The sequence below is a fragment of the Peromyscus californicus genome, unplaced genomic scaffold (genome assembly GCF_007827085.1).
Source record: "Peromyscus californicus insignis strain IS unplaced genomic scaffold, ASM782708v3 Scaffold_6__1_contigs__length_162567912, whole genome shotgun sequence".
Taxonomy (NCBI): domain Eukaryota; kingdom Metazoa; phylum Chordata; class Mammalia; order Rodentia; family Cricetidae; genus Peromyscus; species Peromyscus californicus.
In genome coordinates, this window is record NW_026294584.1 from 122,773,877 (window position 1) to 122,791,509 (window position 17,633).

Consider the following 17,633-nt stretch of genomic DNA (forward strand, 5'->3'; position numbering starts at 1 on the left):
CCACCACCGCCCAGCTTCAGCTTCAGCTTTTTAGGACAGGTTCTCACTGTGTAGCCCTGGCTGATCTTGAACTCACAGAGACCCATATACTTCTGTCTGATGGAATTAAAGGTGTGTGCCACTATGCTCAGTTTAATGCAGGGATGAAGCAAGAATTGAGCTAAACTGGATGAACTTCCCACCTGAATCACATGGTCAAAGAGTCTAAAAGAAGAAACTCACAGAGATCACATACAAATACACTCATGGATATCATCTAGTTTCTTGAGACCATTACCAAACTTTGCTGTATGTTTTCAAAACCTGAAAAGCTTTAAAGATCCTGATGTTTTTGAACAAAGTTTGATAATATCTCTATTACAAAATCAATAACTTAATTTGGAGTCACTATAGATGGTTTTAAGTCTCAGGACTGAGTCAATTACCATGCAAAGATTCTTGGTAATATTAAACTGCAAAATGCTTCTTTGTACACAGCCAAAGTCAGACCCTGAGTGCTCAAGGAACTAAAAATACATGACTCAAAGAGGAAAGGGAAAGGGTTACATTCTATTTCCAAATTCCTTATGAAAGTTGCTCGTGAGGCACCAGTAACTCTGACTAGCCAGGAACTGCCAGTCTGGACACTGAAATCATAGCTCATGGAGCAAAAATGCACATGTTTACACCCAACACACTAGGGTGCTTCCATTTTGGTAGACCACAAACCACCCTCCATTTATAACTTTAGCTTTAATCTCAACAGAGAATTCAGGAATTTACAGACATCTGAAATTATAGGTGTGGTCCTAGACTTAAACATGGGTATAGGTAGATGGCCCACACTATTTCACAGAACAACAGAAGCCTCTCACCAGGCAAGAGTCAGCAGATTATCTGGCTGACAGCACACAATTCACAAGCTCTGTTTGGCCTGTTACTTTCCCCCATGTCTGCTAGTAAATTGAAGACTCCCTTGTCTTTTTCTCATTTGGATGGGAAGAGGCTTCTATCAGCAAAAATGAATGGAACGTTTGAGGGCAGTACGTTGTGATAACTTGTGACCCACGAGAACATCTCAACAGTTGAGGAGCATGACTGACCTTATGGCACATGTAGGAGCCACCTTTCTTCACTCGGTCTTTACCAGAAGTAGGACCTTTCTAGGGATGAAAAGAAATATCCTGTTAGTCTCAACAACATGAATGCTCTTCACATAGTGGGAAGGAGTCCATTTTGTTAGAAGCAGTCATCCAGTGGCTACCTAAACTCTCCACATGTGTTTCTATCCTGGACTCTGCACCTGCACCCATACCCTTCTGAATACCCATGTTCCCAAATGTCCAACTACCTTTCTTCTACAATCCACCCAAGTTCCTGCTACTGGATGAAGACTTTGTGAAGACAGAAAGTAATTCTACCTCGAATCTTTGAAATTTATGTTTTGCCTGGGTGCCTAATAAACTGCTTGGCACTCCTGCCTCATTACCCTGATATGCAGACTTACCCTGTATTATCACTGTCTTATTCATTCAGATAGAAAGGTTGAGTCATGTTGTCGTTGGTTACCAATTCCTCTGTGCATCACCCAGTATACCCTTTACACAGTTTCAAAAACTATATACAACCATGTAATTGCCAATGTAATTCAGAAGCAGAACACTGTTTTCTTAAAAACTAAAATAAAATACTTCGGACAGTGGCTACTGGGAAGAAAGCACTGTTCGGAGTATTCTGTATTAACTCTTGTGTCATCAAGCATCCCTCTGGAGGGAGGTTAGGAGCAGGATGAGGATTCACACCCAAGCTTCGCTCCAGGATTTGTGCTCTGAAGCACTCTACCTGACTTCCCATTAGAAACCAGAAGGGCAGGAAGTTGGAGAGAGCCGAATGTTCACAAGGAGGAACGGGGAAAAGAACAAAGATCCAGACAGAGCAGCCAAAAGGCAAGTCTGTTTCTTCTAGAAAGAACTTCTGACAAAACAGCAATGGAGATGAAAATGCTGAAGCTTCAACTGCCAAGATAAAAGCTTCAAGATCAAGAAAGCTCTCCAAAAGGCATGGAAGAAGTGCCAAGACGCCCCATCAACCAGAGCTGGGGAGTGGGGTGGGAATGATTTTGTTTTTCCTTTGTTGTTCAAAAAGACAACTAATCACACGGCCATCTGCTCTGTTTACTGAAAATAAGAGAAGCCTCCACAACCCTCTTCCTGGCTTAGTTTTCCCATTTCTAGCTAAAAACATGTTTTTCGATGGCTGTTGAATAAGAGACAAAAGTTAAAAGGGCCATGCACACCTCACCCTCAAACAGGGGTAGCACACTGTCTTGACAATGTTATCAAGGTGGATAGAAGGGCAGGTTTCTTCTAAGCATTTCCAGGTATTTCTACACTGTCACACAGTCACTGACTCTACATCATTCCTTTGCAAGTTCAGAGTATTCCCAAGGGCCTAAACACTTAGATACATTGATAAATTTTACCAATTAAATTGGCATACTGAAAATGTAAAAAGTACTGGTGAAGATAAAGGCTAGATGCACAGCTTTTTCCTCAGGAACATCTAAAATTAGACAGCTATTGCATCAGAACCTCTGGATGAGTTTATCAGTGTATAAATGTAAGGTATTTGGGGCTAGAGAGACAGCTCAGCAGTTAAAAACACTGGCTGCCCTTGTAGAGGACCGAGGTTCAATTCCCAGCACCTACACAGCAGCTCACAAATATCCATAACCCCAGTCCCAGGAGATTGGTGGCCTTCTTCTACTCTCTGTGGGTACTAAATGCACATGGTACACAGACATACATGCAGGCAAAACACCCATACACACAAAACAAAGTAGGAAAAGGGAAGGCATTAATCAAAATTTCACTTGAAGGGCTGAGGAGAGGGCTCAGCAGTTAAGAGCACTAACTGCTCTTCCAGAGGACCCGAACTCAATTCCAGCACCCACATGGCAGCTCACACAACTGTCTGTAACTCTAGTTCCAAGGGACCCAATACCCATGGCAAAAACACCAATGCACATAAAAAAAATGACTTGAAACATATAATTACATATCAGCTCCATATGATGGCCATATCTCTTAAGACTTTCTTGCTTGGGAATTCTTGCCTTTGCTTACTTGGGAGGTTGCCACAGTCTATCAAACCATAGGTTAATGACAAATCAGTTCTTACCATAATTATCACAGTATATGCCAGAACATAAGACAAAATAAATTCTGTTTTGTCAAAATACATCTAAGAACAAGAACGGGTCGTTCACCAATGGGAAGATGTAACAAAATTTCCCTCTCACTGCTACTCCAACGACCTAAGGTTGCAGCTGAAAAATATGTAACTCTTCATGGTGGCACAGCAGTAAAAGAATCATCACAGGCTAATATAACTATAACAGCCAACACAATCCTCATCCTAGGTGACTGCTCAGCTACTTGCTATAAATAAGATTATTTTTCTTATAAACAAGACATAAGATTAGGTACAACTGATAAGCTTACCACTTTGCTAAAAAGGCAGGAAAATTACTAAGAGGACACAATGTCTTAAATAGTGACCCTAAAACTCATGTTCAACAGAGCCTTAAAAGGTTATTAATTTGAGTTGCTGGAATGGCTCAGGCATAAAGGAGCTTGTCACAAAGCATTTATGAACTGAGTTCAATCCATAGAACTTACATGGAAGAAGAGAAAATTGACTCCTGCAAGTTGTCTTCTGACTTCCACATACCCACTGTGGCGTGGGTGTGTGCACACATAAACATACAAACAAAATAAATAAATGGGCTAGTGACGATATCTCTATTTCCCTATCTTTAGGTGGTAAGAGCTTTTGCTAAAGACACCACTCACTTTGGGAGAGGGACATAGGAAAATCAATCTCAACTGACTAATAAATTCTACTGAATGGCAGAGGTGCTATCAAGGCTGCTGGGGGAAAGAAGTATCACTGGTCTTACCTAGTGTGGGAACCTGATACTACAACACTGACCTGTTGGCCAGATGTGCCCATTAGTACAATACTGCCATGATCACTATGGGAGTAACCAACTGCTTTCTTATTGGCTATGAGCCTAGCTCCACAGGAGGAATTTGATGCCTGGAACTGTAAGCCTGGTCAAACGTCCATTATTGAGGAGATCACAGGCCTTAGGGGGAGCCTACTGTTTTTGTTTTGCTAAATGGTGACACTTTCACGCTGCTTTCTAAATATTGATGTTTGTAGCCATGGATTTGTGTTGCTCTCATATTTGGTCAGAGAGGACTCTTAGGTAAGACCCATAACTGGCGGAAGTGCACAGTGTGAGTAACTGCGCATGTGTTATCTATATTAGCTTGCCACCGTCCGAGGCGCAGGCAACGTCACAGAAGAAAGGAAGAGTTAGCGAGAAGAACTATAACATGCTGACTTCTGGAGGTGACAAGGCTGTTGAATGCATCAACTCAGTTTCATAAGATGAAGTCAGTCAAAATTCCACAATGGATCAAGGAAGTCCTCAAGACCCACTCAAAGAATTAAAAATATTATTTTAAAATTCTACATTTTATAGACACATACTGAAGTTTATGGCAAAAATCATATAGCACTTGGAATTTCTTTTAAAATAATATAAAGGTGTTTGATTAAACTAGACTGAATAATTGCTAAAATAGAAGCTTTACAATGTGTCACAATTCTGGTCCTTCCGGCTTTGGGTTAAGGTGAGCTACAAAAGACATCTCCTGGGAGGCCCAGACGACAAGAGAAACAGGAGCTATAGTATTTTCCTGTTCAGAATACTAACATGAGAAGATCAAGCAGATCTGCACCTGCTGCTACCTCCCTCAGATCATCTGTCCTTCAGCCACTGACTCCAGGGCAGGTGTGCACTGGGCTTGAACATGAAGGACACTCGCCCTCTCTATAGGAGTCAGCATCTTCAGAGTTGAAAGCGGTGAGAAATTAGCAGTTTCAGTCTCTCTGTATGGACTTCAGGTGACAATCCTAAGTGCCAGATTTTCTTTGCTCTTTCCAAGTAGACATGCATATTCTTTTCTAGTTGTATTCTCATAGATCTCAGAGAACCACTTGAAAAAACACCACTATTTCATAATCCAGTGCACATATGTATGGCAGTATAAAAAATGAAACTGAAAAAAAAAAAGCATTACAGCCACTCTGGATGGTAAAAATTCAGTAATAAATGCATCTTACACATGTAGATGTGTAGACACATGCTCACTAGTGGTCGGTTCCATCTCTGATTAAATGAATAATGATTGACAGAGTTATTAACCACTGAGTCTGAGCTATGAGATTCTCTACTTTCATTTATATCTCAACATTTTCAAAGTAAAAAACTTAAAAGTAACATTTATCTAAGATGCCACCAAGAAGAGTCATTAAAGAACTATTCATAACATTGCCTGAAGAAGAAAGAAAAAAGAAGTTAAGAGGCAGGGATGTGGGTCTTTAAAATCGCCATTCATGAGTCAGTTATCAAACTCTTAATAAAAATTGGGGTACAGATTCAATGCACTAAAAACTATAATTCTCTGGCATAATAAGGTTCTCCTTTGTACACTCAGAGACAATTCATTAAAAATTTTAAATGTATCTTCCATTGTGTTTACTGTCTCATTATAAACAACGTAGTACTATAAACATAATAATTCTCCAAAGCAGAAAATAATGAGCTCCTAGAAGGTGCCCACAATCCTCTAAATAATCCCTCACCAATACCCCAATAAGCAACCCCAATGAAACTCAAAAGGACAGACAGACAGACAGACAGACAGACAGACACACACACACACACACACACACACACACACACACACTAGTTGGGAGGAGGATGGGGATAAGAGGGCAATGGGGTGAAAATGATAGCTGTGTTATGTGTATGAAAACATCATAATGAGCCAGGTGGTGGTGGTGCAAGGCTTTAATCCTAGCACTTGAGAGGCAGAGGCAGAGGCAGGCAGATATCTAAGTTGGAGGCCAGCCAAGTCTACAGAGCAAGTTCCAGGATAGCCAGGGCTACACAGAGAAAACCTGTCTCGAAAAGCCAAAAAAAAAAGCCATAATGAAACTCATTATTGTATATAATTGATACATACTAGTTTATATTTAATTTAATATACTAATTTAAATATTTAAAACTAAGTAAAAATAATGAAATAAAAGAATGAGGCTCTGAGGAAGAGATCAACCACCACATTGTAGATGCCACCTGTACAAGCACAGAGGATCATGTGAGAGCACCCCAGTGGTACTCAGATGCTGGCTGACAGCCCCAACACCACTGGCAGAGTGTGAGTGGAACAGGAAAGGTTAGGCAGTTTCCAACCACTCCTTTCTATCATAATGGAAATTAGAGCTTAAGAGAAAAGGTGGAAGCAGTAGAGAGCAAGATCCATGGTGTTTGAAATTGGAAAATGTCTTTGATATTAGCCAAACAACATGCTTGTAGTACGGACTTTTTGCCTCTAAGAAAATAAAAAGAGGGATCATGAAACTATTTGAAATTTCAAAGAGACTTTTAAAAGGCCTCATAGACTTCTCTATGAAGTATCAGCTCAAATAACCCAGACAATTGCCTAGAAGGCTTGTGTTCTTCCTATACAGCACTTCTTACCAGCCTCCCAGAAACACTTGATTCTCTCTGCCTGTCCCACTTGTTTGTTAGACTCTTACTTACCATGCAAGATCCACCTCTGGATGAAAAACATGGGCTCAATCAACTTGGGTTCAAACCCTGCATTCAACACGGAATAGCCCTTTGGGATAGTTATGTAACTCCTCTATGCTCCCAGGTTCCTCTTTACAAAACAGAGCTAATAATGGTCTCTGCTTCTCCAGACCAACGTAGGGATTGAAGGCAATGTTTAGGATGTGCTGAGCAAATGACAGGCAATCTGTGTCAAACTGACGATACTGCTTCATATTATTAATTTGTAACTAACTCAGATTTCCCAAAGGCACTCATGAACTTAATAGCCCTAGCAGTATATAACTTCAAATTCAAACCCACAGAGACCACTTGATCTAGTTTGTCTGATGCTCAATTCCCAAATGGAGTTGTCCAAGTCCTAATAAAATTCATGATATGCTAATAACCCTTGTAGAATAAAGACAGACTGTTCTATACTATAATAAAATTACCATAGCTAGCATCACAAAGTACAGTCTGACTATTATGGCATTAGATTTAGTTGAACTGAACTTTTCATCAGTAAAACCAACATAGAAACCTGTGAGTCACAGATAGCAAAGTTAATGTCACTTCAACATAAATAAAAAATCCAAAAATATTTGCCTTCATACTAAGGTCTCTTCACTAGCCTACTTTAAGTCATATCCTAACACCTGAGAGAAAAGCTGAAATTCAAAAATTTCTACTGGACAAGGAAAGATATTCTCTATTTTAAAAAATATTTAAGCAGCAATTCTGTGACTATCTCAAAATATCTCCCAACCCTGGGAGAGAATCTGGCTTCCACCCTCTCTTTCCCCACTACATCCAACTAACTAGGTCCAATTAGCTTTACCTCCAAAGGAGAGCTTTAATGAATGGCAGCTCATCATCTCCATGGCAACCTCTCTGGTTCGAGCCACCATCATTTCTCACCAGAACCAACTACAATAGCCTCCTAACAGACCTTTACAGATTCTAAAATGGTACCTGGTGGGAGCCCAATAACATTTGTAGAACAGATAAAAGATCGGCATTGTGGGGGGGAAAGCCAGGAATAAAAAAGAATGCATAATATATGACTCCATTGATCTAAAACTGGAAAAAGTAACAGCTAATCTGTGCTTTCTAGAAAGAGGATCATCAGTTGCTGGGCATGAGACACAGAGAAGGGTGGAGTTATAAGGTGGCACAAAGAAAGTCTGCGATGACTAGTATGTTCGTTATTCTGATTAGGATGATTTCATGGATGTTTACCAAACTGGATCAAAATGAACACTTCAAACGCATGTAATATATTGATTAGCAATATCAGTTATACCAAAATAATGCTGGGGAGTTGAGTTGCTTGTTAATTCACTTGCTTTGAGCCTTACTCGGTCAGGAACCTGCTATGTAGACCAGGCTACCTCAAATTCACAGAGATCTGCCTGCCACTACATCCCAGGTGCTGGGAGGTGTGCATGCCCAGCCACAACTAGGGCTTTTTTTTTTTTTTTTTTGAGAAAACAAAAAAACAGATAATGATAAATGTCAGAGTAAGTCATAAGTCAGTAATAAGACAAAGCCATTTTCAGTAAAACATAAAATCTGAAGCACATTATGGCAGGGGTCTCTGAAAACACCATAGCCAGCAGACCTCCTACACATTACTAGAGGCAGGAAGAAACAAACACAGATCCAACAAGATCCACTGTGAGCTGATAATTAGTAAAGCAGACTATTAAGAACAGGGGCTTAGCATATTTTTTTCTACTTTTGCATGTTTGGAATTTTCTATAAATAAGAAAAAATTTAAAGTCAAAAGACAAAAAAAATGAAAAGATAAAATTGTGTCTCACATGACCCAAAATGTTAGTCATCAAAGACTTCCTTAGAAGTTTAACTGCAGACGAATCCAGAGATTACAGGGGAGATTTTATTCTCTACTCCATAGCCTTGAGAAGGGCACCGGCTGTGCTGAAAGCTAACTTGCCCTTGTCCTGGTTGTCTGAGTGCTGGAGTGTCTGGCACACTTGACTTCTAGGCAAGTCTTCCAGTTGGCAAATGCCATGGACTCCTACAGGAAGGGTTCCAGCAGCCCAAAATTCAGGGCAACAAAAAACCATCCCGCTGCCTATCTGAAGGTCTCCCTGCACACTAACATACAACAGAGGTATCGTGAGTGTGATTATGACACTTGCTCTGCTCACCTACTCCTACAAGAAACTTTTTGAGTCATCTCTGCCAGCTTCTGTTTTTAAGCAAGGCCTCATTGTTAAATGGCACGTTGTCTCAGCCTCCTGAGAGTTGGGATGATAGGTATAAGTCATCATGCCAGCCCACGCCCCCTTACCCCTCTGACACACACCCCCCACCCCACCCCACCCCCGCCTCTTTAAAGAAAGGCATTCTGCTTTCAAACATCCCATAATGTAAAGTCAACTGACAACTGCTGATGGTTCTGCATCACAGTTACTGCAAGTCCACTAACCTTTTTCATCTCACTTGATCCCAATGATGATCCAGGAAAGCAGGAAGTATCATTTTAAGGATGAGAAACTTGGGAATCCCTAGAAATGAAATGTGTGTCAAGCCCTAGTCTCATAGCTAGCAAGTAGTGAGCTGGGAGGCCATATTATCAGAATACCATGGCATCTTCAGACTTATCGCACTTCTAACCAATCAAACATCTTATAGGCATCACAGAACCTCTTCCCAAGGTACAAAGTAAAATGTCCCAATAATTCTCTTTTATACTCAGTATTAAACACAAACAAAGGATTTTAAGGGTAAGCAGACAAAAGCATTTCTTCAAACAAAGCTTTCTGAATTATGTGAAATGTTACTCATCCCCTAGGAAAGGATTAATGAAAAGGGTATACAAGCTGGGCATGGTGGCGGATGCCCTTAATCTCAGCACTTAGGAGGCAGAGGAATGAGGATCTCTGTACGTTAGAGGCCAGCCTGGTCTACATAGTGAGTTCTAGGACAGCCAGAGCTATATAATGAGACCCTGTTTCAAAAAAAACAAAAACAAGCAACAACAAAAAAGAAAGAAGGAAAGAGAGAGAGAGAGAGAGAGAGAGAGAGAGAGAGAGAGAGAGAGAGAGAGAGAGACAGAGAGAGACAGAGAGAGACAGAGAGAGAGAGAGAGAGAGAGAGAGAGAGAGAGAGAGAGAGAGGTGCATAATTAGGCTTAGTTATTGCAGGAAAAAAGGAAAGAGGAAGTGATGTTCAAGAAAGGTCAAAGGTGGAGAGACCAACTTAGAACAACAGCTTATCAGACGCACAAACCAAACGAACAGCTTCTCTTATTTTCTTTGTAAAACCGCCGAATCCTGTGGCGGTAAATTATCCTGTTTGTGAATTGAATGAGATTAGCTATTTCCTTCAGGCTATTTGTTCTACGCTTGCCAAGTCAAAGAGGAAGAGAATTCTCAAAACTGCATTCAAGTTGTTCACACCATGATGGATGGCTCTCCATTGTCTAATGAACTTCAGATCTTGCTTCTGGAATTATGTGCAAAATATGGTATTTGACATAATAACTCTAATCACAGTATAAGCAGCATAAAAATAAACATGGAGGTTGATGTATATCACATACATTCTATATCTAAGTATTGTTTTAGATGTCTTAAAATTATAAAATGACCATTTATTGGTTATTCTATTATCATTATTATAAGACAACTGCACACTTTATTGTTAAATAGAGAAATGATTAAAAGACAAAGGAAGAACTATTAACAATTGTGCCAGTACAAGCAGTATGGGCACTCAGTCATCTGCCCCATGTTTCAAACGAAGAATTAAGGATGAGAAAAGGTGAGGAGACTACTAAGGTCCCAAGCAGGTGGAGGAGTAAGGGTTCCAGCCCAGGCTGTCCGGCTCCACTGGGTCATGTGCTCTGTGTGAGCCACCTCCTCATACAGCATCATATTTTTGCAATAAATGACTCTGCTATCCCAACTGAGGGGACTTTCCTTTACAGATTCCTTTCAGGAAAATACTTACAACTCAAGGAGAATTGTGAGGGAAGAGTTCATTTTTTAAAGGACATTGATGAGCTTCACCTCCCCACCTTCCCATTTGGGAGATGGGGGTGAGAAGGGTTCACTATATCCCAGGCTAGCCTCAAACTTTTTATATATCAAAAAGCTAGAATAAGTGGCCATGGGAATGAATGAAAGAATGCACAGGGGCCGGGGAAGCCTAAGTCACCTGGGCGTCCTATTTCAGGCTAGGATCTGGAACGGGGACAACCTTATAAGACTAAGATCTTAATCTGTGAGGTATGTGCTAACAGCCAGAGTTGCAGTTTATGTTAGAACTAATGAGCTGATGATTACCCTTGGTGTTGGAGAACTGGCATAATAAAATGGCATGTATTTCATGTCAGGAAAAGCACATATATACATATTTGATGTCTGAAGTATCAGAACCGGGTGTGATGGGACATGTCTGTAATCACAGCACTTTGGAAACAGAAGCAAGGGAACTTGGAATTTGGAGCCAGCCTGCTACATAGCAAGTTTGAAGCCAGCCAGTGATATATACTGAAATCCCTTTTTCCAAACAAAGGAGAAGAAGAAATGAAGAAGGGAATGAGAGAAGAAAGAGGAAAAGGAGGAAGAAGCAGTCATGGCAGCTATGACAAGTGACAGAAAAAAAATGAGACATACTAGCATTTCCTACCTCACAACAACTCTACCTCTATTTCTGCCATATAAGGCTGGCGCCTTGACAACACAAGCTTTGTTCTGTTCTCCGATTTATCATGAGTGTTCACCAGCATCTGACTGGGGATGTCAACAGCCATTTACTGACTCCATGGTGACTACACTATACTTAATGTCCATGAAATAACTGTTGGCCAGAGATTTGGGATTTGGTAAGCAAAGGGAATGAAGGTCAAAAACAAACAGACAAGCAAAAGATGAAAATTATCACTTTAAAATCTTATTTCTATACAAACACTAAGTCAGCCTTGGTCTTAAAACAGACTGCAGACAGAAAGTAACCAGAGACATCTGCAAAATAAGCTAGACTGATGGCATCCCAGGGCAGCCACCACAAGGACAAGGAACTAGGATCACAGGGTCTAGTCTGGGCTCGGTCCCACACTCTTGGTCTTGAGTTCCCTCACTGGTGAAATCCAAGTGCTGCAGAGGAATGCTCTGAGGTCCTGCCTTCACTACCATTTCATGGGAGCTTGTAGATAGACCCTTAGATAAGCGCCTTTATCATCCCAAGTTGTTTCACTGCCTCCAGAGAACTTTCTTCTATCCATTCTTCCAGAGATGGGAGCTAAGCTACTTCCATCTTCTTTAGAATGCCTCAGTAAGGGTTTCAACTTTTGTAGCCACTCCCCACAACTACCAGATAGGAGGAAGAGAAGAAAAGTGCAGCCAGGCTCCAAGAAAATGGTTTAACGTTCTAAACTACCCAGTGTCATATCCATCCTCATTGTGGTAAATGAGAGGTAATGTTAAAAATTAAGGACATATAAGTGCTAAAAACCAGTCAGCCTAAATACAGAGGCAGCCATTGCTGAGAGAAAACAAGTCACAGATTTCTGTACCATGGAAACTCCTTTTCCACCATCTACCAAAAGCAGTACAATGCTCTGTGGACTATGTTTCCTAACATGCAGCAGCTTCTTCAAGCTCAGAAAGCTGGGGAGAACTCTTGGGCATATACCCAAGGCATGCTCAATCATACCACAAGGACACTTGCTTAACTATGTTCATAGCAGCATTATTCATCATAGCCAGAACCTGGAAACAACCTACATGCCCCTCAACCAAAGAATGGATGAAGAAAATGTGATATATATATAAAATAATGGAGTATTGCTCAGCTGTAAAAACCAACAACATCATGAAATTTGCAGGCAAACGGATGGAACTAGAAAATATCATCCTGAGTGAAGTAACCCAGACTCAGAAAGACAAACATGGTATGTACTCACTCATAAGTGGATATTAGATGTAAAGGAAAGGGTAACCAGAATACAACCCACAGCCCCAGAGAAGCTAGGTAACAAGAAGGACCCTGACAGGGATGCATGGATCACCCTGGGAAATGGAAATAGATGAGATCTTCATGAGCAAACAGGGGGCGAGGGGGAGCTACAGAAGGAAGGGGTGAGGGGATGAGAACATGAGGGAACAGGATAGTCAAGCTAGGGGAGGGATGGAGTGGGAGAGCAATGAAAGTGGTATCTTGATAGAGGGATGCTGTGGGATGTTCTGTATGGCAAATGTGTTGCTAATTAGTCAATAAATAAAACACTGATTGGCCATTGGCTAGGCAGGAAGTGTAGGCGGGACAAGGAGGAGAATAAAGCTGGGAAGTGGAAGGCTGAGTCAGAGAGACACTGTCAGCCACCACGATGAGAAACAGCATGTGAACATGCTGGTAAGCCACGAGCCATGTGGCAAGGTATAGATTAATGGAAATGGATTAATTTAAGCTGTAAGAACAGTTAGCAAGAAGCCTGCCACGGCCATACAGTTTATAACCAATATAAGTCTCTGTGTTTACTTGGTCGGGTCTGAGTGGCTGTGGGACTGGCAGGTGAGAGAGATTTGTCCTGACTGTGGGCTAGACAGGAAAACTCTAGCTACAAATGGCGTCCAACGTGGTGGCAAGAGTTTCCACCTAAAAACTGAGAAAAAAGATTCTAAAAAGGAGCTAAAAACAGTTCCTAATTATCTCTCTCAAATGAGTGGCAGCTGCTGGTTTGAGCTACTTGTGGGTTCCTAGCATATGCCCTGTGGCAGGAATGAGGCCTCTGCAAGTGGCATATTAAGCTGCATGGAGGATTTAGACTTTGCTAGCACAAAACAAAAAAAAAAAGAGGTTTCTGGGCTACCCGCTGCTTGGCTAAAAGCATAGACCCACGATAGCTCCCAGAGCTGGCAGTAAACCACCGCCATGTTGGGAAGCTGAGGTGGGCGGAGCCAGCAGCCACAGCTGTTGCAGTTTAAGGCAATAGATTCACAATAAGACAGATTCAGATGTAATAGTTTACAATGTGTGTAAAATATACGTAGGCTTAAGAGACAAAAAAGGTGATATATAGAGTTATAGAAACAAATACATAGTTTAAAAAAATAAAGTCTTTAAAGAGACAGTAAAATTAATATAGAAAATAAGCCACGTAAAGATGAGTATTACACAGAGAATCTGGATTGTGTTGTCTTTGGGATTTTTAACTGCAGAAAAACATTTGATTGTAAAAGCTGTTGAGTTATGCCAAAATGTATATTTTAAAGATACCTTGACTTCAAAATTTGGATATAAGGATATGTTGCTTTGGAAAAGAGTCTCTTTTGTTTCCATAGAAAGCCAGAGGCTATGGATTTGTTCAAGATTAAGATACATCAGGTTTGACCAGCCAAGACCCCCTGAAAGGTCTCCGATGACACCATGGCCCAGATGATCCAACATCTAGAACGGTTTGAAGGCATCTGGCTCAGACGATACAGCCTCATGGACTATTCCATAATCCTAAAATTTTCTTTGTATCCCCATAAGATACAGCGCCCCCCTCCAGCAGGAAGTAGTAAGAGAAGCTACGCCCAAATTCCCAAATTATATGTAATTTTACTTTGTTAAGGTTAAAACCTTCCTTTTTGAAAAAAAAAAGGGGGGAAGTGCTGTGGGATGTTCTGTATGGCAAATGTGTTGCTAATTAGTCAATAAATAAAACACTGATTGGCCATTGGCTAGGCAGGAAGTGTAGGCAGGACAAGGAGGAGAATAAAGCTGGGAAGTGGAAGGCTGAGTCAGAGAGACACTGTCAGCCACCACGATGAGAAACAGCATGTGAACATGCCGGTAAGCCACAAGCCATGTGGCAAGGTATAGATTAATGGAAATGGATTAATTTAAGCTGTAAGAACAGTTAGCAAGAAGCCTGCCACGGCCATACAGTTTATAACCAATATAAGTCTCTGTGTTTACTTGGTCGGGTCTGAGTGGCTGTGGGACTGGCAGGTGAGAGAGATTTGTCCTGACTGTGGGCTAGACAGGAAAACTCTAGCTACAGAGGGAGACATTATGGGGTAAGGGAGAAACCTGGTGCTAGGGAAACTCCCAGGAATCCACAAGGACAACTCCAGATTAGACTACTAGCAATAGTGGAGAGGGTGCCTGAACTGGCCTACCCTGGTAATCAGATTGGTGAATACCTAACTGTCATCATAGAGCCTTTATCTAGTAACTGATGGAAGCAGATGCAGAAATACACAGCCAAGCACCAGGCTGAGCTCTGGGAGTCCAATTAAAGAGAGGGAAGAGGGATTATATGAGCAAGGGGGGTCAAGATCATGATGGGGAAATCTATAGAGACAACTGAACCAATCTCATAGGAACTCACGAACTTTAGACAGACAGCTGTGGAACATGCATGGGACCGAACTAGACCCTCTGCATATGGGAGACAATTGTGTAGCTTGGTTTGTTTGAGGGGCCCCTGGCAGTGGGATCAGGATTTATCCCTGGTACTTGAGCTGGCTTTTTGGAGCCTATTACCTATGGTGGGATGCCTTGTTCAACCTAGATGCAGCGGGGAGGGGTTTGGTCCTGCCTCAACTAAATGTACCAGGCTTTGCTGACTCCCCATGGGAGCCCTTACCCTTTTGGAGGAGGGGATGGTGGGTGGAGGGGGGAAGGCTGGAGGGGAGTAGGAAGAGAGATGAGTGGGGGATCTGTGGTTGGTATGTAAAATGAATAAACAAATTTCTTTAAAAAAAAAAAGAAAGCTGGGGAGATACTGAACACATCTCCTTGTCTTCTCAATTGCAGTGACAGTCACACTAAAATATAGAAAAATCGGTTTCTTCATTGTAAATAATGATTACATCTGAAAGAAGGCGACTTCCAGTTGAACCCAAACCAAACCACCGACATCACAGGGTACCGGCTACATTGGCTTAAAGACCTGCTCCAAAGTCAATCACTTCTACTTCTCAGAATAACTCTGAGAGAGCCTCAGTCCTGCAAGCAAGGTCAGACAGGGTTCTAAGCATCCCTTAAAGTGAAAAGCATATACAATCCAGTTTTCCTATGGACTTGACACATTCTCATGTAACCTTCTCTGTTCTGCATGATACTTCATCAGCAAGTTAAGGGAGAATATGGCAATTAACTTAAACCAAATGATATTTTAACTTAAACATTATTTTCAAAGAACTACTTAAAGATTCCCATGATTTGATTTGGACGGTCTGAAAGTGGGTAAGTGCTAAGTGCCCAATTCTGGGCACAGTCTCAGTTGATGAGACGCTGTGTTTACTTCCTGTACTGGGTATGAAGTGGAGGCTGTCCACGAGAAGAAGTGTTATTTATAACTGCATGCTACCAGATGGCATAGCTCTTCTCCACATTTCTAAAAGAGTGCAGAAAAAAAGCTCTTCCATGTATTAGACTTCAGAGTAAGGTGTATGCTTGGAGCTTACAAATATTTCTTTAAAACTTTGATTACATCCAAAACACCAGTTATAATTAGCATTTATGAAGTGCTAACTACATACCAGCCTCTACACTAAACATTTTTTTTCAAAATACCATGGAAACCTCTCAATAATCTGGAAAAAGCACTACTCTTTCTTCACTTTTTTCAACTACATTGGTTTACTTACTGTTTGTACAGGCACGTAGAGGTGAGCAAGGCAGTGAAACACTTGGGATATATCCAAGAGCTCTCATGAAATGGGAGTGGAGGCGGGCCCTCAGAGGGTTCCTCTGAAGCACCTGAACTCAACAAGAGTGAGGGTCAGAGCCCAGACTAGACCCTGTGGTCCCAGCCCCTTGTCCTTGGGGTGGCTGCCTGGGATGTCATCTGTCTTGCTCATCCTGCAGATTTCTCTGGTTACTTTCTGTCTACAGTGTGTTCTAAGACCTAGACTGACTTTGTGCTTTTGTAGAAATAAGATTTTAAAGTGACCCTTTCCATGGCACACGTGGAGGTCAGAGGAAAAACTTGAAGAGTCTGTTCTCTCCTTCCACAATATAAAATCAAAGACAGGCATCAGGTTTTGTGGCAGCACCTCTGAGCCATCCCATCAGTCCATACTACCATTCCTTCACCGACAGACAAGGAAGCCGAGCGAGTGCATTCCAAACTTGCCTCGGTCTATTCAATTAGTGGGTGGCTGAGCTAGGACTTAAAACAAGATCCAACTTTAAAACTAAACGCTTCCAACATTCATGGTATACTTCCTCCCTACATGTGATTAAACAGACACACACTTGTGTGTGCTTAGGTTTGTTCACTTGCTTTTACTTTTTAAATATCTGCAACCTTCATGAAGTAAAGGGGCTATGTCTACAAAAGCCCAAACCCTTACATACAAATATGACAAGGATAGACTGCTGATAAACTGATGAAAATACCAACATTCCTCAGTATCTGGAGGGGACCGGATCCAGGACTTCCCGAGGAACTCAAATCCACATATAGCTCAATCTCTAATGCAAAATGGAGCAGTGCTGGCATATAACCTACACATCCTGCTGTGTATTTTGCAACATCTCTACATTAATTATAATTTCTAATATAACACAGACACTATGCAAATCTCTACCATACTACATGGATTGGGAAATAATGACAGCAGAAAGGTCTGGAAAGTTTTTGGTATAAATTTTTAATTTTTTTCAATGGGTAGTTGATGGAACCCCTGGATACAGAACTTGCTGATACCAAAGGCCTCCTCCATGGACTCACACTAGAGTGATGTGTGATATGCATATACCTGTATTAAAAATGGGTCTAGAGCCAGGCCAAAAAAAAAAAATTACAGCATAACCTGATTAAGAAGAAAAGATAATTCAACTGTTCTATTTTCTCATCAGGCTTTCTTTCCAGATCCTTAAGGGAAAGAACAAATGAGTCACAGTGTAGCAGAGGGAAGGCACTACAAGTCAGCTATAGAAATGGAAAATGACATACTGTTACTTTATCATTCATTAACAAGTTCGT

At 41.2% G+C, this 17,633-nt stretch overlaps 1 protein-coding gene across 1 annotated transcript in view; it reads right to left on the reverse strand.

The window, feature by feature from the left end:
* LOC128099729 (formylglycine-generating enzyme-like) overlaps nucleotides 1-17,633 on the reverse strand; it is a 50,786-nt gene that overhangs the window by 8,988 nt on the left and 24,165 nt on the right. Inside the window, exon 6 of the mRNA XM_052721553.1 lies at nucleotides 1,083-1,142. Within this exon, the coding sequence (XP_052577513.1) occupies nucleotides 1,083-1,142 (60 nt within the window). The remainder of the gene's footprint in view (nucleotides 1-1,082; nucleotides 1,143-17,633) is intronic.